At 31.5% G+C, this 22,809-nt stretch overlaps 1 protein-coding gene across 1 annotated transcript in view; it reads right to left on the reverse strand.

Moving 5' to 3' along the window:
- Positions 1-13,437: 13,437 nt before the first annotated feature.
- LOC145730595 (uncharacterized) overlaps positions 13,438-22,809 on the reverse strand; it is a 39,463-nt gene continuing 30,091 nt past the window's right edge. Inside the window, exons 6-7 of the mRNA XM_081981880.1 lie at positions 17,378-17,552; positions 13,438-13,887 (exon numbers count right to left, since the gene is read on the reverse strand). Coding sequence (XP_081838006.1) covers positions 13,442-13,887; positions 17,378-17,552 — 621 coding nt within the window. The 3' untranslated portion in view covers positions 13,438-13,441. The remainder of the gene's footprint in view (positions 13,888-17,377; positions 17,553-22,809) is intronic.

The following is a 22,809-nucleotide window of genomic DNA, read 5'->3' on the forward strand; positions in this document are numbered from 1 at the left end:
AACTAATACAGCCTTCTTAAAAGTTCTCCTATTTAAAAGTCCTGGATAAATAGAAAGAGCAAGGTCTCGAGTTTTATTTGCTTTTTTTTAAGAAACCGATAATTTTAGGCTAAATTTATATTCTTGCTAGAGGCCTAAAAACACCTGAATTAATAAAAATTAGAATCAATTTTTAAATGGCATTAGTGTACCAGTTTGATAGAGATTTTTTGTTTACATGAAGCAACATTAACAATTTACTTGCTAAATATTTTTTGAAGTCAAAAGTGCTCTACATTCTCTTCCAAATGCAATTATACTTTGTACTCAGTAGATTAATAAATCATATTAGTGGATAATTTAATTTGATCATTTGTTCACGCACATTATAAAAACCCAAAATTGAAGTTGTTTCACCTAATTATTATGTAAGTAAGGTTTTCAGAAGTTTAAAGTTTTTTTTCTAATATTATTTTTAAAATTTTTATTTGACGCTCTATCTAAGCTTTTGTTGGGGTTCAAAAATGAAATTATCTTTCCATTTTTTTTTCAGAAGTATATCGATCCAAAATACGTCAACTGCTGCTCTGCAAAAAACAAAACAGGTAAGTAGTATAAGTATTAAACCGGAACATAGGAACTTAGAATTCTATTTTTGAGTTTTCTTGGGTAAACCACTTATTAAAGTTTAGCAATTTCAACCAACTAAAAAGTAATTCCCTTAACTACACATAAATTGACAACAATTGTATAATTAAAAAAACGTTTAATAAAATTACTCAGAATCCAAAAGGTTTAAATCAGGAGTTTGTGCTGGCCAGGATAACTAAGATACTAAAAAATCTTTATACAAATCTAAATCTTTATTACTTTAACGTATCCTAAGCGTAAACTAGTACAAACCACTTCATCCTGGTGGGAACAAGATCTCAAAGTTCTTGTGTGTGTAAGTAAATTATTTTGACATTCTTCCAAAGAAGGTTTGTCAGTAAATAATGATGTTGTATCAAATTCTTAAGTCTGAAATACTCCTTTTGGATTGCAACTTAACAACAGCAAAAATAACATCATTATTTCTTCTCTCCATAATTTCGTGGATTAGAGTGTTTTTTCACTCATTTTTATGTTTCCTAAATTGCACTTTTCCAGACTGTTTATTTTATTAATCTTAAGAGAATTTAGTTTTTTTATGACTTCCAACGTAATTTTACTAGCTTTCTACCTATGACACAGTGAAAAAAAAAAGAATTTTTACTTAAACACCGGTAGATTTGCTAAAAAATTATATTGTCTCTTTTTAAATAATAATTTTAAATAACCACTACAACCTTTGTATTGGATTAACATGCATGTTTTTCTTGTTATTTCCGAAATTTACGATTTTCTTCAAGATAGTACAAGATATTACTAAACGAGAAGTAGTTTTGTAGTTATTTCATCCTCGATTGTGTTGGGATTTTTAACTGGAAAATTCGCCCATATTTACTAATGAATTATTGTCTAATTTGTAAAGTACGTATATTTGAAATATAAACACAGGTACTACTAACGTTTCCGAACATTTCAAATGGCACTAAATCTGCCAATAGTTATAAGTTATAATCTGATGTTTATATAAAAATTCTCTACAGTTGCTCTTTGAATTAAGTAATGAATCCTTTTGCTGAGAAAGAAATTTGTTTCTTTACTGCACTATATTTATCCAAAATTTGAATACCAGTGTTAAAGGTAACACTCAACTTAAATTTATATTCAGAAAATCAGCTTAAAATGAAAACTGACTTGGAGGTGAAAAAATGTAATTTATTATGCACAAGAGAAATGTGTGAAAATTACTTAAGATATTTGAAAACTTACCTAAATACCAATATTCAAGATATTTATTTGACTGTGAGATCTTCGAACTACTACAATGTTAATTATTTTTATAGTTTTTTTGTCATCAATTGCATAAATAAAATATGCTTGTTCTGCAGCAAGCAGATCTGAAACTTAATAAAAAGCTGAAATAGAAATTGTCGATGAATCAATGATCAGCAAGGATTAATTAAATTCTGAAAGCTGTTATCTTCTCTATACGAATTAGTTAGTGCTGCTTGTTTGACCCAGTTTGCATATGTACAGTATAAACCCAATCATCAATAGTCGAGTCGACCTCCTTTTTAAACCTATTGAATGTTAAGGAAAACACAAAACAAAAAGATTTCTTTTAAAATGTTAAGCTTAAAAAACATTACAAATGTCAATATTTCTGCGTTTACAATAATTGTTTTCTGTATTATAAATTAACAACGTTATCAGTTTGAATTAAGTTCGATCTTTATCAGACAATTACGTAACTGATAATTTGATTGCAATTTTATAATTCCAATTATTATTGTTGTATATTTCAAAACATATTTAGCACCTAATGAAAAATAATCAGTTGTAGTAGTAACTGTTAGGAAACTATTGGCTGCAGGAACTTATTTGTAAATTCAATTTAGAAATTCTCAGAAACTGCTCTCAAAGTGTTCAAGGGCTTCTTATTTGAGATAAAGTTATAAAAATACTGTATTTATTTGATATGATAATCTAACTTAAATCATTTTCTTTGTAATTTTACTGAAGGACTTTTAGGGTCCTATTCTTGGACTGGTTTACCTTAGCTCTCTCATAATTTAAGAGAGCAAACCGTTGTTAGTATTTTAATTAGTTTACTACTGCAAAAAGAACAGAGTGCAACTGCAACAGTAATTATTTATGTGGTTTTGGTTTCAATGTTTCATCTTCATGACTAAGTAAAGTGACGAAAGTTGCAGATAATTCTCAATTTTTTTTTTTTGATTCTACACATTATGGAATTTCATTCATTGTTTTTTAATTTATCTCAAAATATCTGACATAATTTGTACAATTTAATACGTATTAGTCATATCGATGATGTGTTTTCATTTCATCAGATTTACAATGCACAATGAGGTAGTAAATCACATTTGGGTGATAATTGAAAATAACATTATTCTTTATAATTAAAGTGATTAATATACATGCATCAGTACAGGAGTAGTTCGTTTCACTCATTAGAATGACACAAGTGAAGGTTGGTGGGGACTGTTTCAGTAATTATTTCTATAAGAGCATTTGACACGTTTTAATAACATAAAGAATTGCAGAAACTGCTAATCTATTCTAAGTCATGCAAGTGGTTATTAACAATTTATTCTGAAGGAATTTGTTTAAATTACCATTCCATGGCGAAAGGCACTCTGTTTTTATTATTGTATATTTTACAAATTCCTTATTTTTCAGTACAACTTTAGACTTTAAACCGGCGTAGTTTTGTTGCTCAGTGCAGATTCCTCGTAACATAACGATCGTAGTTTGAAGTAATTAGGTTGATCTGAATATTACAAAACAAAGAACATTTAACATTCATTAGAGCTTGATTGCATTAAATCTAATTCTAACCGGAATAATGACTCAACTGCCACTCAATTTTAATAATAATTAATCCACCTAGATAAATAAAAAGTCGTCGTAATGCCATTTCCATGTTTACAATAATGTATGGAACATAATTATGCAGAAGCGATCCAGTTAATCTGCAATTACAGTACCATTTTAACCATATTTGAAATATCTACTTCTTCGTTTCCCGTTGTTACGCAAGAAAGCTAAAAAGCTCGCGAATCAATCAAGATAACGCATAAAAGCAAAATGAACCCTTCACTCGACCATTAGAACAGATGTTTGCTGATTTATCTTTAACTTCTACGAGCAGATGGTGATAAATGTTAGGTCTCTTTTTTATTATTTGTTATCTTTATTGTGTGAAATATTGTCTGAGATTGTCTAAATCTGTTTTGTTTTATATTATTTAATGTTCAGGAAACATTTTGTGAGTTTAAAGTTGCACATCCAAGACAATCTATGTTTTAAAAAAGTTCTTAATCCATTGAGGTTTCAGAAATGTTCTTAAATCTAAAATCTTATTTTGAGATTTAGGTTTTTTTTCAACTCTGTCTTTTCAACAGTTTAACAGTAGAATTTTTACATCATTTTATAATGTTTTCTTTTCAAATGGAGTTGATGAATTGAAAAAACAAAATATCCAAACAGTATCTCGATGTTCAATATAACAGAAACTGCTTCCTAAAAGGTCCTATTTTATGTATTTATATTCAAAGGATACACAAAGTAATATTTTATTTAGATTTTCATAACCCTAACGTAACAGACTACGTAAACAGGATCAGAATTTAAAGTTATTCAAATATGTAAATTAAATGCATTAATTTTTGTTGTAGATACCAAAGCACAATATAAATAATAAATAGTTATAATTTCAAAGAAAAAGGACAATAAGTGTATGTTAATGACATTGTAATAATTGTCAAATACTATTTAGTTGTTTTATTTGTTTTTTTTTTAATATCAGACTGTTTCTGACAATTTTGCTCATGGATATGTAACAAGTTTTCAAGTTATTTTTTCTTATGTATTAAAATGAAGAATACAAACTTGGTAATCTGTTAAAGCAATCAGAAAATTTATTTAATAACGGCTTATGGACTTAGCAAAAACAAGCAAAGCAGGATTATTAAACCTGGTGCAAATCGAATGGACTTCAGCTTGTTTCAAAAAGGTTATGATAACCTTTAAATATATCAACTGAACAGGTTCAATTAAATACACGCTTACGAGGGAATTAAAACTTCTAGCATGTTTATAATACTGACTCTCTTTCGGTACTATCAATTTTATCAAACTCATTAAAAAAGTTAAATTCAGGATTTCAATTTCTATTGTTGCCTCAGTACAGACATTGATTCAATGTGCTAGATTGCAAAAATCAGTACAGAGGACGAATTCCTGACAATCAACTGTGGCTGCTATATTAATGAGGTGAGTTAACAAATATGTACAAGGTCATTAAAATTATTTTAAGCGTACGTTTGTTGGAAGTGTTGATCATCCACGATCGGAACGGTATTGCTTTTACTAATAGAAACCAATACACAAGTTAAAAACGTTTTTTAAGAGCTTGTTATTGAGGTTTTTTTCGTGTTTTCTAATGTCGGAAACCGTTCATTAAGTTGTCCGTTAAAAACCAAATAGCTCTGAACTGTAGGCTGAAGAATAATTACAATTGTATCAGTTCTATGTGTTATTAATGTGTGGATATAGTCGTGTTTTTTTGAGTAGTAATTACATACGAGTGCTACTGTAAGACAAACTTCTTGATCAATTTCTAGATAATCTTGATACAAACTAAAATAATTTAGATGGTTTTGTTTGATAAAAACATTCTTATTTAGTGGATTGTTCTTTTGACTTATTACAGACTATTTACAAGACTTGAACTTTACTAGACAATTTAAAATTGGGGAAAACCTTATTTTAAACTTTTCATCAGCTTACTGAAATTTAGATGAATCTTATGATCTTAAGAAGTTCTGTAACTTAAAATTCTATGCAAAATTTGTGTCTTTTCTCGGAACCAGTAAACCAAAAATCATTAAAATTTATGAAGCAGGTAGCTGATGTGTCCCTCCTAGAAAATCGTTCAATATTTTCTTAGTTTTTTGCTTTTTGGCGTGGTCAAGTCGTCCCTCTCACTAATCCTCACAAGTTCTTTAGATTATAGGTTATAAAGCAACTGATTACCAAATAAGTTAAACCCATTAACTACTACTACTACTGTTGGGTCTCTTTGAGGCTTTGTATTCAATATAGTTGTTTTCAACTAGTGAAATAATGTAACCAACTCTATTGTCTTAAAATAAACAGTTTAAGGTCATGTTAAACGATATAAGATTGTACAGAAGTGGGAAGCAAACATGTGATTTTATTGTGCTAATTTTTCGATTTTATTGAACCTTTTAGTTCAGGTATTATGTTGGTTTAGATAATCAAAACAAAATGGAATGTGCTTTAAATAGCGTCCTAGGCACTATATCAAATAATATAAGAAGTAAAAAACCGCAAATGCCTAACTTTATTAATAGCTTCACTTCTGAATATTTTCCAAAAAAAAAATATAATATTTTTAAAAACCTATTACAATATCAAAAAGTACAAAATTTAAGGCTTATTAAGAACTGTTCTTTCTTCTTGTTTTATTATAAACCAAAGGACTGTCATTGAATTTAGCATGTGCTTTAAAGTATAAATTGAATAAGTTTATATTTTCATTTTGAATAAAATTTAGATAATCAAATAATTAGAGTTCACATTAATGAGACCTAAGTATCTATAACATGTCACAAGGCATATTGTTAGTCTCCGTTTATGTAAGGTGGTTCAGAACTGAATTTTGCCTACTAAAAGAATATTGCACTAATTTAAATATTAAAAAAATCAGAAAATATGTTGTATCAAACACGTTTCGAAAATCTTTTATTGTGTGAATATTTCAAATTGCAGGTCGAGCGCAAGAAAGTGTAATTTTTTAGCCAAAATCAGACTTTTCGTTATTAATTAAATTCGCTTATCATTAGCTATTTATTTTTATAATTGGATTTATTTCTTAAAACTCAATTAAAGTCTCAAATTAATCACTTATTAATGTAAGCTGGCTCACAACCTTAATTTGAACCAATAATATTCCAGATTTTGTCATAATACATGAGGATACGGTTCACCTTTTATTATTAAGCTCATTACTGAGTATCAAAGATTTTTCTGCGCACCTTTTACTATTTCAACTTTTACTTTGTGATAATGAGAAAGTTTTGGATTTTTTTTAAATGTACAGAGTAGACTATGCAGGTTATTTCAAAGTTTTTTTGAAACATGTAGGATACAAAGTGAAATTTAGATTATGTTATTTGTTTGTGTTTTGTTCTTCATAGTAGATTAATTACTTCTAGCAGGTTAAGTGCCTGTTGAGTCTGTAGTAACTACTGTCTTTACAGTTCTACGACTACAATTTGATTACCTCTTGCTGTCACTTGGGTTTTTAACTATTTTCCTAGCCTGCCTGTTTATAATTTTGTCTTCTTGTTTTGATGTGCGTTTCTGAGGTCTTCTTCACTCAACCATGTTTAAGATTTGATATATCATCAGTCATCACCAGAGTTTCAATAAAATGCTTGATTTTAGAGGTTACTTCACCGAAAGTCTAGCCTTTCTACATCAAAGAAAAGTACCATGCCTCATCGTAGTATACTCTTAATTGCTTAATTCTTTCTCTAATAATCATCTACCAATCAGTCTTTTCAAATGTATATTAGAGAAGATGTGAGTCTGATTTACTTAAATAATTTTAGCTTGTTTGATCTCTCTTTGTCAGTATACTGATCACTTACCTACCTCTTTCTGGATATATTAAGGATGTCTCCTATAACTCCTATTATATAGCTACTGCCTCAGCAAAGATGCAAAGATCATCTTCAGTGAGGGTAACAGGATTTCGAGGCTTTTATATGAAAACTTAAAGGACGTTTATTGCGGAAGAGACAAAGGTTAACATCAGGTCGACTATAAGCACCATGATATAGGAAAAGATATAGTAAGTCTTTTTTCAGTTCTAGTCTTCTTTTTCTGTTTTACTGGTTCCCTTCTTATTATACACTTTTTCTGAAGAGAAGATTTTGATACTTTCTAGAACTATTGTCAGCTCTATTTGACGTGATTTGTCCTATTGCTTTATTCTCTCTATCTTGATGTCTTCAAGAAAAGTCATTATTATGTAATAGGTATATGGAACATCACTATTTCCGCATTGTTTCAATTTCTTATTTTGTGTCAAATTCAATTTATTTTTATTTTACTTTAGTATGTAAGTTTTGTTGGTTATGGAACAGTTGATTAGACGTACCAACATTTAACATTATGATTTTTTATAAGCAATTACTGTACTTTATTCTGACAAATTTCAGTCAATCAATAAGACCAAGGGCTTATAGCAAATGTAAAAAAATACTGAATTTTTAGGTAGGTACATATTCTTTATTACATACATTTTTGAGAATTACACATTTATTGCAAATATTTAAAACCATTTAGATACTTTTTTTAAGTATTTAGTTTTTTGTACAATTTAAGTACGAATTATCTACATTTAAACACAGGAAACTACAGCTCTAAATAGTTAAAAGTTACAAAATTCGTAACACATTATACACGTAAAGGTTATTTTGCACTTTTTCCGTCATGTCCATTTGATAAACATATTCAGTGACCTTAGTTCGAGAATACATTTGCGTTATGATCAGATTTACACTATAAACATTTTATTAGGCGTGAAAAACAAAGTAGTCAAAGCACCATTAACTCCATCCAGACCAGAATAAGTAATAAAAGGTTCCGTTAATTGCACTAGGTTACTTGACTGAAGCTGAAAGTATTATCTTTAAAAGTGAAAATATTTGCGCTTAATTCTTAATATTTTAGAGCTTTATGTACACTTAACTAATCCTGTCACTCTAATAGTGTTGTTTAGCTTTATACATAATAATAAAGTAAAAAATGTACAGTCTGAATGTTTCTAATCAGTACGAATAGTATCCGGCCAAGTGTAGGCAGTTTAAAGATAATATACAAATTTGAGATAGATACTACAGCGTACTGATTAGATTACACAAACGAATTATTGCACTGAAATCAAATAAGCTAAAACGCAAAACAAGATAATGTAATATTAGTTGGTAGCAAAAATACTCCTGATTTTTTCGATGTCTTACGGTTACAGTTTAAATAACATGTTTTTATATTAGTTATGCCTAAATTACTTGCTGGCTTGTATACAGGTTTAATAATGGAATGTGGAATGCTTCCAGAAAGTTTTAATTGAAACTAACAGAGTAAAAATGATGTTATTTTTGTCTATCTTTAAAGAATGGCATTAGATTTATGAAATGAGACGGATCAAAAATTCTGACAGGACAACAAAAACAAAAACGTAGTTTATACTAAAAAAGGAATGTTAATAGACTTTTTCTTGCGCACAGACTAATTTAAACGCTGCAGCTTGGTTTACGTTAAGATGTAAGCTGGATTAACCAATTTTTCTAGCTATGTGGGAAAAATTGTGATTTTTAAAATGAATTTAAATCTAAAAATACCTACACCAATGATATTCTATAATGTAGGAAGAGCTATTACAAATGATATTCAAACTTCAATTTCAAATTATCCAGATTAAACAATTTAAATTATGTTTTGAAAAAATTGAATTGTTGGATGTCATTGACTGGAAAATTAACAAAAAATTGTAAATAATGAAGTAAAATCTAAATTTTGGTTTGCAACAGAAATTCTCTAAAAAAGTCAGACACTTTATATGAGATGCATTAATGAATATTGTTAAATTTGTTTTTTTTAAAAATAAGCTTGGTATAGAAATTATCAAAAAAACTCTTATTTTACATAATATTTGATTTTTTAAAAGAACTGGCGTCATGGAAAATGATTACTCAAATACACATACAAGTCATTCTCTTTAGAGCATAAGTTTATGAATTGTAATATGTGTGATTGATACGACTCGTCTGATTTAAATTAATAATTTTAAGATAACGTCTGATTACTTTATCCTCTAAAATTAGGACCATTTGCATAAATGGAGTAAACACCATGAATCGGATGTGTGATCTACGTTTACATCATAGCACTTATTCATTATAATAACCTGCAGGCATCAGACGTTAACTTTCTATTAACAACTATTTAATTAAAAAAAAGAAAAACAAGGAAATTGGACTGATAATTGTTTGGAACTGCCACACTAATTATATGTTCTTCTTAAAATAATAGTCTATTTATCATACCTTGTTAAAAGATAAATAAAATAGCAGTTTGAAGAAGTATTTAATGTTCTGAAGCAAACTTAAAGGCTGTATGAAGCAGGAGAAAATTGGAGTAAAGTTTGCACTTTTTAAATTCAATACTAGAACTTCAGTAAGGAAAGCTTTTATGATAATTGGCCATCTTTACTCTATTAATTGGTTTAATCTATGCACATTTTAGAGAACGGGTTTAACAAAACTCTTCATCGAGTTAAATAGAGTATTTTTAACTTTAGTAATAAAACTCTGGATTTACTGATTGAACAGTGGGTTTAAAAAACTTTCCATTTGAATGTAAAAATGGTTTCACCGCTCAAAAGTTTACTAGTTAGGCCAGTGTGATAAAAACACGAAACACAATACATCCCGTTGATTTCACCCTAGCTCTTGGGCTTTAACACAGTATCCGGTACAGATTCAGGTATAAAACTCGTTCTAAAAATAGAGGGTTTAGCAGCCCAGCTGCTTTTCTGCTGGCATACTCTGTGTTTCAAGTCGTTTTTAATAGCATTTCGACTTGACTTCAAAAATACAGGCAGACGAGCTGACTAATAAATAGACTTTACCACAGCAATTTAACTGTATCAATGTTTAAGTTTTACAGTAAGGTTCTCAACGAATATAATCGACTTTGGCTGCGATAAAAAGAACAATTAAAGGTTTGTCATTGAGCAGCCTCGAGAACATGATTAAAATGCTGGTTTTCAACCTTGGTAAACGTCTGGGTTTTATTTCAGAGGAAGTCGAATACGTTCAAAGTGTACTGATAGGATTTAATGTCCTTTAAACGTTGAAAACCACTCAAGTAAAACTATTGCAGACGATTTCAGTGATTTTGGTTAATTGCACATTAATTAGCTGGAATAACCAAAAAGTTAAGTAACTGAACAGTATTGAGAAAGTGTGACAAATGTACGATTTGTTGCAAAAGATGACAATGTGAGCTTTTACACTTATTTGGCTTAAAATTCCTCGAACAACTTAAAAATAACTAAATCGATAAAATTTCGCTTTATACTTATGAATGTAAATGACTGGTTTGAACGCTTATTTTCGTATTCATAGAAACATAACCAATGCATGCATAGAAACGTTTAGAAAAACATTGGAAATAGCAAATTTCTACCATAGTTCTAAAAATTATTAAATTTATTGAAAATTTTTAGTTGAAAATATTGTTTTGTGTCTCAAAATACTGTGAACACTTCAGCAATGGAATGACGTGACATAGATAACAGTTCAAACCCTAAATCAAATAGTATTAATCTCAAGTCCTAAATATAGAAATACTTTCAGTTATAAGGCGATAATTATTTTAGATATACCTTTTCTGTAGGTAGACAGACTTCTTTGAAAAATGTCTCTAACACAAACAATTCATAACATTTGTACAGCTGTTTTTAAGATAATTAAGAAAAATTAGTGTAATTAACAGCAAGTAAGGTGCAATTAAACTAAAAACACAAACCATAAAAATGTTCTACAAATTAGTGAATTATTAATTCTACAAAGTTGTATAGTTATGAAAGTTAGGGTAGACTGGAGTACAAAAGGCAAAAAAAATGTCATAACTGGTTTGAATTACAAAACATAGTAATTATGGCAGAACTAAAAGAGTGATCGGCTTCTCTTAGGCAATTTTTGGAGGTTTTTTTAATCAGGATTTCTCTTGCAATCAACGTTAAAACCATTACGGTTTTTGGGACATTAGGTTGGTTGGTGTAAAAAAACCTGCGTTAATTCTGCATTTTGTTTCCAAAAAACCTTTCTGGATAACTCTGGATTCTGGATGAGCACAATACGGGTTGGAACTTTTTAATTCCACATCTTAACAAGACATATCACATCACAATTATTAAGTTTTCAACTCATAAAAATACCTGTAGTATAAACCAACAAGTTTATGTAAAATTACTTGGCTTAATCGTTTTGTATAATTAAATTCGAACTTAAAACAAACAGCGCCAATAATTTAGGAGTGATTTTATGGAAATTTACATTGCTTGCAGCAATTTATAATATGTACTCATTTACAACTATTATTTTAATGTCATTTTCTGTAGGTTATTCGTATGTGAACGAACTTAAATTCAATCAACATTTACATATTTTACACTAATCAATGTCAAGTATTACGTCATATCATGGTTTTTGTATGACTTTTGAAAAAAGTGAAGGCTTTTTTTATTGTATTGGGAAACGTTAATCTTGCTACAAGTTTTTCAGCAGAACCAAGTTTAGTAGAAGTAATTAATGGGTGTGTTAAATACTCTATGGGACATAATATAACTTTAAAGAAATTCACTGCATTTTCTATAACTTTGCCTGTTACTTGATCCATCAATGCTTTGACTTTTAACTCCTCTATGTTTCTTACATCGTCCTTTGTATATTGCATTGTTTTCTGATAAAGCTTACAGTAGACCCTGATTTGGTGTTGCATCGTAGCCGTTAGGCCGGCTCTTACTTTTAAATGAACCAAATAGGAGGCAAAAGTATTAATTAGATTGAAAAGTTGTCCATTTTTATAAAAACGTCCTAACAATATGGATAGTTACAAGAAATCAAAAGGTTTGAATCTGGCTATACTTCTGACCACAGTAGGAGTAGTATACCTAATTGGATCAAGAATTTGTTTTATACTAAAACAATTTACAGAATAAACACCTATTGAGCCATTCTGTATTTAAACAATAATTATTAATAAATCATATTTTTGACAAACCAAGGTTTGTTTATAAGCAGAGATCAGGGATATTAAATTGACAACCCACTTTGTGCTTCTTTTCCATGTTGACTGTATTTTTAACCGGAAAACTGTCGGAAAAACCAGTTGCCTCATATTCAAAATTACTTTATAAAAATCAATTAAAACTTCTGAAATTCCACTTAAAAACCACATTTTAATGCCTGTGTTAATATCTCTTGGAATTTCCGATACTGTCAACAAATTCACTAATTAGTTTTCCTTTGCACAAAAGTTGGCGTTTTGGTTTGATTGCTAAATACACAGGTCGATTATTTTCTTAAAACAGGATCAGTAAAGATACAGAAAAGATTTAAAAGGCTATGATCTGTTCTAAAATTATGTTATGATGATTTTTGAAGAATACCTTACTTTCGAAAAGGTACAGGGGAGCAAAATACACGTAAAAGCTGCTTAAATCTAGATACAATAAATGTGGGAAACGACTTGGAATGGACAAAGGAATAACATTTTCACTTTTTCCGGATGTTTCGTTGACACCCTGTTTATTCTAGCTGATGCTTTGGCTGATATTGGGGATTAGAAATCAATGTAGAAAGGGTTTTACCGTGCATTTTAAATGGGTTTGGGTATGGTTAAATATGAAAAAGTTGTGGAATATTGTCAGAAGCTTTTTTCTAAAAATCAATTCATATACCAAAAGGTCTGACATTTTTGCGAAAGACTTATTACTGCAATGTAAGGAACACAGAGTTATGTGGATGGTTTTCAAGACAGTTTATATAAATATACTAGGTCGTGTAACTGAAACAATTAAGGAACACCAAACAGTTGCTTTTCATAGGCCATTAAACGTGAAGATCTACAATCCAAAAACCTTCTTATATTTTATTAATCTCTATAAACTTATACACATTTACAACAATTGTAGACTGATTAAATCAGCTTTTATCTTCACATTCAAGGCCTATCCCTCATTCTGTCAAAAAATGCCCTGCTCACCTCCACCACCATCTTGATGGTGGAGGTTATTCTGGTTTGCGTCACAACCACCCGAACTGCTCCGACCACCACTTGTGTGCACCATCAGGTTGTGGTTGTTCAAAAGTTTAGCGCTGTGTTCTTGAGCTTTCGCTCTCAAACATGCAATGGAATTGTTCCGGAACACTTCCGGGTCTTCTGGATAGTTGTTCTGAGGCAATGGTTGAGCAGGCGGTGATGTCACCACACTACCACTAATGCTCAGCTGTTCTTTGCTATCCGGCATAGGATTTTGATTTTGGGAGTTGGGATTGCTGGGGTGGTTCTGAGAGGAAGTGGCGCTGGTGTCGCTGGTATCGGTGCGCATTGAGGTGGTGTCCTCGTGGTCGCTGGCCGTCTCTGAATCTTTGAGTTGCTCGGCAGCTTCCAGCGATTTACGATGCATACCTTGAAGATAGAGATAAAAGGTTAGTGACCGAGTCGTTTGCCTAGTTTAATATAATGTGTCTGAGCGTTTAAACCTCTATAATTATTACAGAAATTCGCGCTTTAAAACGTTCAATTCATTATCGTAATGAGGAAGGAAATTGCGATCTGCCTTTAGACCGACCGGATGCAAAACCGTGTAATAACAAAATTATTATTTCCCAGAGATAGGAGCGTCCTGCTGGCCGAAGAGCGAGCAGTACAGCTAGCAGGTAGCGCATCGAACCAGATATTCTCATTCTTATGATGGTTACTCAACTATTTCAACGTAAGCGTGAGACCAGCTGCGCTGTTTTTAGATTCGTTTGTCGAGTGTGACGGCAAATGGGGAAAATGGTAAGACTGCGATGTTGCCATATCGTTGTTGGAAAAGTTTCAATTCGACATTGTCCCTGTAACAATAGGCTAGACGAAATTGAATCACTAAACCAAATTATTCCATATTACTCATTCACTTTTTATTAGAATTCCGAGAAATGGAAGTTGATGTATTCACTCTGGATATACTGAAAATATTGATATTTTGCAAAAAGTACATTAGATCTTTGAAAATCAATAGCAACGTACCTGTACTCTAAGGAAAACTAGGTGACATTTACGGTATGACAACGAGAAAATTGAATGCTGAGATGAGAACTTAAAAGGCTAAAGTAATAACTTTTTATGAGAGTTAAAAGACGTAAATCTGGTAGATTTTCCAGCTTAGAACAACACAGTTTCGTAGTCAATAAATGTTAAAGTCAAATATGGTTTAAAAGTGCTTTTCAGTTATTCTTAAGGTCAGTTGTCATTAAAAGGCAATGTGACATTTTACAGCTTGTAAAATGTCACTACTAATTTTAGATTTAAACTCAATTTTTAACTTAAAACTGATCTTAGACGCATTAACAAGAAACTAAACAATATAAAAGAACTTTGACCTTTACGCACAAATGGCTGTGTAATGTTTGTCTTACGTCTTTGCGGAAACAAAGACTTTACGTTCTAGGGCTTTCGATCAGTTTTACAGTCCGTCTTTCAGGACAATTTGTTCAAGCTTTTCCATCCAATTCTTTGGCGTAAAATGTTGTACGTATTATGAACTACACCTTTAACTTGACTTTCTTTCAGCCCTTGATATGTAAATAAGTATTTGATAGGAGTTTTACAATTGTTGTAAACTGTTTTCCTGAATTTTTTAAGACGTTAAACTGAAATAAATGTAAATAACCTAAAAGACCTTTTTGAGAAAGGCTTAACCTTGGCCCTATAGATTAACTATATGAATGTGGATTTTTATCTTGAAGTCAAACTATTACAATAGCTGTTATTGACTAGGAAACTAAATAATCTAAAAAAGTCTTTTTTCTTGTTGAGCAATTTGAATTGTGGATTTTCCAGCTTGGAATCACACCATTTTGGTAGATCATTAAAGATTTCAGCGAGGCTTATGAATTTTCTTGCACTGGAGTCTAATATTGCTAATTGAGACTTTATAGAGAGTGACCAATTAGTTTCTATACAACAAAAGGAACATTGTTTCAATTTAAGGCAAACTGGTTCAGCATTTATAAATATCAAACTATTTGCAAAGAAATATTATTATGAAAGGAAGAAAATAACAAACAGTCTTCTCCACAATACTTTATTATGACCTTAGATGGTAAGGTCTGCTCAGCAGCACCATCTTAGGTCATAATAAAGTATTGTGGAGAAGACTGTTTGTCATTTTCTTCCTTTCGTACTCCTGCGACTCCACTGAAAGAATATGGACTACTACTTCGTTCCAAATATTATTATTATTAAATTTTATGACAGTTAAAGTTTAATTTTTAGAACCTTACTTTTTTATGAAAATTTGTCAGTTTGAGTGATACAACAGTACTAAATACTAAGTGTTTTGAATCAATACCCACCTAGTATATTATTGTGTTTTCAAAGCATCAAAGGCATCTTACACATTTGCTGTTTCAAATCTGGTAGGGGTGCAAAGTACCTTTATTTTTACCTGATGGATGTTTATTTTTAGCCCCTTTTTCTCCCTTGAGACTGATGTAAATATATTTTTTAGGAAGTCTGCCTGCTTCGGCAGAGTAAAATTAGGAACAAAATATCAAAGAAGTTAAAGCCTTCTTATCATGTGTAGTAAAAATACTTGTTAAATATGATTTTGTATCTGGAAATAAAGTAATTTTTTCAACCAGAAGTAGGGTTTAGCTAGTTTAGACTTGGAAGAAAAACTAATAAATGGGCAAAATAAGTGGTGTATAAAGGCATATGGACAACTCAACAATGTATATTCATGACTGACACTTCAAATGGTATAAAGGTGCATCAGATGGAAGTTTAGATATTTTTTATTTAACTTTTTTTTTTTTTTTATTAAACAGTTCATTTGACTTTATTGTAAACATGAACTAAAATTTACTAAAACGATAGTGGTTTCTTGAAAAAGAATATCATTTAGATCGTTAACGGTACTCACAATCTATTTATTGCTCATTTAAGATCACTTAACATGAATTAACATAAGTTGAGTGAACTTGATAGATTACCAGAATCTAAAAAAGATCATTTTTGCTAGGAACACTTTCTACTCTTTTTGATTTTGGAATTTGCTATTGATGACGTTATTTCTTAAGAATTCAAAACTGTTATTTTTCTTTAAAATCAATCAATTGAATTTCAATACTTTGTTCGTCGTTTGAGACGATCTAGCCCAAGAGGACAATACAGATTCTACAATTCATTCGAAAATCAAATTGGAACAAAAACAATCACAGAATAAACCTACGTGTAGGTATTATCGGATATAGTGAAATATGGTAGTTTCATCTCAAATTAGGATACATATTTGACCTATTACAGTGAAACCCAAACTATAAATTATGTAGGTAACAAGAGTTTTACTTTTCTTGTCCTAATGAGTTTGACAATAACAAACACTTAACCAAATTGCTCCTAGGAAAACAAGGAATTTCATCGTTGCTTTATTGACTCAATTCCTATAAAAACAAAGAACCTATTTTCAAATAACATTTAATATTTCCATCAAACATGTGGCAACGTAGCCAATTAATAAACCCAACACGTCAACAACAAATCCGCGTTGGCGTGGCCGCTCTCTCTTTTATTAGCACAAAGCTACGTGTTTGCTTCCTTGGCTACGATGATGCTACGGCGCGTTTCTACTTCTACGAATTCTACAAACAATGGCTGAATTTTTTTTTTCCGAAAACGTACGGAGCGCCCCCAGACAGTCATTGATCAAAACTCTCGTTCGATTACTCGAGGCATTCACGAGCCGCTCATTTATCGTATTGTCGATAAGTAATGGTTTATTTTATTAATGTACAAAGTCTAGTTTACGTACATATTACAGAGGGCACTCGATGATGTTGTACAGGATGTTTGAAGAAAACAGACACATTATACAACCTAATAAGAAATAGACATACTGCCTAAGGATTACCTAGCAACCATGGTGCTACACACTCGTTTTCCTTTGCGCTCTTCAAAATAGTTTCGGGAAGAGGTAGGCTGTGTCTCACCATCGCTCCGTACAGTCCGTATTCCGCCATTATTGTGCTTCTACCCCAACACTTTTCCGTCTTGCGCCATTTTGCCCTCCGGTTTTGAAACCATACCTGGAAAAAACATTTCTAGCAAATCTTAACAACATCGATTCCGCTTTTACACCCCCAAGTCTGATCTTAATTGGAAACAAGCAATTTTGCTCTTGTTAAATGCGAAAATTAATTCCAACCCTGGAGGGCTAATCGTCTATACGATTGTGGTACAAAATTACACCTCTTCCTAAATAAGGGGGGGAGTCACGCGCCACTTTAATCCACCACGGGGGAGAATTCTGTTCAGATTTGGTCGTTGGGTGGGGCTTCAAAACTGTTATTGACATTTATTTCATTATTGCGTTTTCTCCAGCATTGTGCCTAAAATTGAATAATTTCGTTGGAAAATTGGTTTAGAACCACCCGGAGTTTCAAAGTTTCGATGTAAAGCGTCGTTATTTACTAGATAGAGGTGGTAGTTGGGGTTGACGTGTATGCTTAAGATGTGTTTTCTCTTCATTTTTGGGTTTGTAGTAAAGTTTGAGCTACAACTATAAGTAAAACATTACAAACAGATGAGTTGTTATTCTGAGTTTTCTCTGAAATGACCTCATTCCACCAGTTTATCTTTTATCAATTCGTTTTGCAACCATACAAAAATGATAACCTTTATACACTGCACAGATTATTAGTCATTTTGCTGGACCGAATAAGGTATTCCTTACGAAATAATTTAGTGAGTCAAATAACAATTAAGTAATGTCTAGAAAAGCGTAATTTTAAACGCATCTTGAACTAAAATAATAAAACAATCATGTGAAAGTAAGGCAAAAGTAGTGCGTAACTGTGTATGTGTAAAGTCATGCCTATAAAGCGTGATCTTGAACTAAAAACTTTACAAAATTACTTACAATACCTAACAATGAAGCAGTAGCAACGTAAATATGTAGTAGATCTAAATTGCACGAGTGCAGTTTAAAATAGAAAATTTTAAAAAATAAATGAAACTTGTCAGTTTTCAGTTACATCCATTAGAAAACCAAGGTTTCTCAATAATTAAAACCAGAAGTCTTTAAATTCAAACGCTTGAATTTTTAACATAAAAAAGTACAAATTGCAATCTTTTTTTAATAACAAAAAAAATATTAAAACAAGAATATAGATTGTAAGTAGGGAACTTTCTTAAACTCTTTTAAATACATTTTCAAGCAAAGAAAAAGTTAATAAAGTGTTTAATTTGTATGACCACTTTGTCATACTTAAACAATTTTACTACAAAAAGTAAAATCTTTGGATTTTGAGAGGTGAAAGATAGAGTTTTCGAAACAACCAAATAGTGACAAAATCAAATAATAAACATTGTTTTGTAAACGTTTGCTAATAAAATGGAAGTGCCACTAATATTAACCTGTTGAATTTGGTTAGTAAGCAATTTCGTACTTAGGTTAAAACTTACTTTCGATATTTTTATAGTGTAAATTAACTATTTTACTGAAAAGCACAGTAGAAACGGCACACATTTATTTAGATGATAAAATTACACATAAAACTGATTAATTTCAACTAATATACTTATTATTATCGCAGCAGAGGTGAAAGAAGCTCTGATATTTGTGAACGATCTGGTGGACGAAATCAGTTTGCTCAATCTGCTCTATTAAACGCGTGCTTTTAGGGCACCTCTTAAGCAATCATATGTCAAATAGAGCCGTTGCAAACCAACATTTTGTTTCTAACAATAACAAGAGTTCAGATGTAAAACTGTTTTTTGACATTAACTGGTTTTATCAACATTTTAACTGTCTTAGTGCTTACGGAAAAGCTTTCCTTCACCAACGCATCAAGCAAGACCTCTTTCTACTAATATGAAGCAAATCAGAGTGAAATTGACTTCTTCAAAGCCTTTCTTTGTAAAATATGTATTTTTGTACAGCTTATCTAATTTTGAGGGATTAGAGCACCTGTTTTGAAAACGGGAACCTATCTACCAACGAGGAAATACCTGCTGTAGTTACCATTCAGTGAACGGGAAGTAAAATACAGGATTAAAGGAAATTTGTAAAAATATTTTTAATTTATTTAATAATTAGGATGATTTTAATGTAATCGCACAAAAAATAGTGTCAGCAAACTTTGTCATCGATCAGTAAAGCTTACTTACTCTTCTTGATACTTAATATACTATTACTTGTGTATTTAAAACAATTGTGGCTAAAAGTATCCTTTTGAGTACGAGAAAATACAAGAAAAGCCACAAAAGTTCATGTCAACATAATTGCCAACAAAAAACGTTTGTTTGCATGCAAATCAAATTGATTTGACATTTCGTTAGGTTGGTAATAATGAGCGATGCTGTCAGATTTAAGTATATTGCTGTTAATGTTGTCTCACTGTTAGTTTTTAGAGATTTTTTAGTTTTCTGCCATTTCCAAAGTGATTCTAAAGACATCTGGAAATATCACAAGATTTTCGGATGGTTTTGGACTCTATTAGCTTGTGGAATTTGTTATAGATTCTTTAGTTTTACTAGCTTATGGACCTCTGGGGCCTAATTCTTGAAAGCAGGGAACGGAAATCTCAGGAGAAGTGTTGATAGAATGTGACAGAAGAAGCTGACAATAACGGATTCTTGTCACATTCTACAGGTCTTTTTCTTGATAACTCCCTTCCCTCGTTTCAAGAATACGCACCTTGGGCGTTTTCAAAATCAGGAGTTTTAGAGAGTGGATGTTTTGACTCATAGACTATTGACGTCAGAGGGTTGCTTGGCGTTCACCAAAATGACGCTTTATCTTCTGGAAACCTAACAGATCTTCAACTGGTGGCATTTTTTTAAGTCTATTAGCCCCAAAATCGCTCTTAGATGTCAAGAATTTTTCTGAAAATCCGCCTTTCAGCATATTTTACATATCAGAGCTTCACTACACATTACAATTCATATTAACGTCAGACAGAAAATAATACGGTGTAAATTATGGTCAAAGTTGTTTACTTTCTGTAAATCAAAGGTTTCAATTACTCTAAAATCAGAATATGAATATCAATTTGTTGAAACCTACAAAATTTTGCACTAAAAGTTATACTTTTTAGAATTGGAGCATGAAAGTTAGCGTAGAGTTTTAATGTTTACTAACCTTAAAACATTATGCACTTTAGCCTTGTTGACTTTAATTATAAAAAATTTAAACAAATTAAGGATCATAATCTTTGAATCTGTAACATATTTGATTTTTCATGTAAGTGATTTCACTACCAAAAATCCTACACTCCCAATTACTACAAAAATGGATTAAAAAAAACAACGTCCGCTAAGTCGCCGCAAAGTAATTGGACGACGTCAGAGGGGCCAGTACGGCTCATTAGGCGTCGCGACGCGGCCAGGGCCGGCACGTGCTGCCCACGTGACCCCCTTTGTAGCGGGCGCTTGCCGATATGAATATAATTTCGCATTAAAGCGCGATTTTGTAATAACGTCTCTTTGTCGTGTGATACCGAATTTGTTAAATCCATATTTATTTAATTAGTCAATGGATTTATTAGGCTGTAATGAAATTGATATACCCTCATAGATGGGGAGCCAAAAGATGATTAATTCGGTCGAAATTTGTAATTTTGAGAGGGTTGGTTAAATCGGTTTTAATATAGATAATGCTGATAATGATAAGTTTGATAAATGTACCTAATAGTTTTGCACAATTATTATTTATTTTCTTTCGGTACAGTAACTGTAATTATTAGTTTTTTTGAGTTCACACACATGTGAAATTTAATGTAATCTTTGTTTACAATAGAAGTAACAGTTTAGTTTACAATAAAAGTATCAAAGAACCTGACAACTGACATTAGTAATAAAAAGCGAATGCGTAAACTCACAAGTTTCTTCAAGAATCAGACTGTATGTGCTTATTGATTTTTTTGGGTTGATCCATGATTTGGGCATAAATATACTCTATTATTCAGCTAGGAACTGGCAACTATAGCATTTACGCCACTTTATCAATTTCCAAACTAAACTTTACACTTGCTTTTTTTATCCTCGCCCTTGTGTACACATCATTATAGTGTATCCCGTGGTATTAACAAAGTATCCGCCCTATTATAACACTCTACGGGGGGTAAAAAAGACAAGGCCACGTGCCGGCCAAGTTGAACCCGAGCGAAACTCCAAAGGGATGGTTTTCCTCTCGTATTAGTTTCATTGTTGCAGTATAACAAAACACTCCCGTGAGATTTGCGTAATCGTTTTGTGAACTTTCACACACTCATTAACTGTTTCTCTCCAAGTATATCTCTGAAGAAAATCAGTCTTGACAAACGCAGTATCAAAAGGAATCGGTTACTGATGAAATGGTTCACTGATACAATAGGTTGTTATATTGGCTCGAGCAAAGGCTATCAGTTTTCCTAACATTGTTAGGTGGGTGGAATTCAATATTTGCGAAACAATATACGTTGCAAAAGCTAAGTGTCTATTAGCAAACAGCTACTCTTCTTGTTGGCTCTACTTGGATGTCAGTGTGAAACCAGGTGTCAGTTTCTCATGACATGGTTTAGGAAAGGAACAGAAAGCAGAAAGTTTTGCCACTTGTAGTATATAGTTAGATGTGATAATGTTAATTTCGAGAGGTTGTAAAGAAAAAAGTACAAGTAAAAAGGTAAAACGAATCTTTCCAAAATCTGGTGTCCTCAGAGAACATACGTTTTTAAATGGTTTAACAAACATAATAGTCATCAATTAATTCAACGCAAACCAAAAAAACTCGATTAAAATCGGATTGTTCTCATTTTGATTGTGAAATTGGACTTCAATTATATACGGAAAAATCCAGTATTGAGTTGAAAAAAAGCGTCCGATTAACACTGTCCGAGCCTAGTTGGCGAAAATATGCGAGAGTGAACCTGACAGGAGCGGAAGGACGAAAATGGAAATAGAGGCATTCCGATAATTTTCCGTAATAACCACTTTATTCGATCAATCAAAACGTTTCCACTTGCACAATCCAAACCCATTTCCCGGCGAAATTATCCAATTATTAAATGTGCACACAGTTTCATTGTATTTAGTTTATTTGGAGGCGCCGGGCATGTCGAAAACATTCGCCCGTCAAACGGGGCCCCGATTCAATAAGAGCCAGTTAGAAATAACTTTTTTTGTTCGGCAGCTTCCAGATTGATGTGTCAACGGCAATTGGATGTGCGGAAGCCTGTCAAATGACATTAATGGCTTATGCAGCACCGCGACAAAATTACTTTTCTCATTTTTCGCTCTTTTTTTCCGAATTCTACGTCCAGCGTCAGAATGACGCTGAGTTGGTTTCCAATCAATTTATTGCAT

This window comes from Ips typographus, linkage group LG6 (genome assembly GCF_016097725.1).
Source record: "Ips typographus isolate SLU linkage group LG6, UJ_Ityp_2.0, whole genome shotgun sequence".
Classification (NCBI taxonomy): Eukaryota; Metazoa; Arthropoda; class Insecta; order Coleoptera; family Curculionidae; genus Ips; species Ips typographus.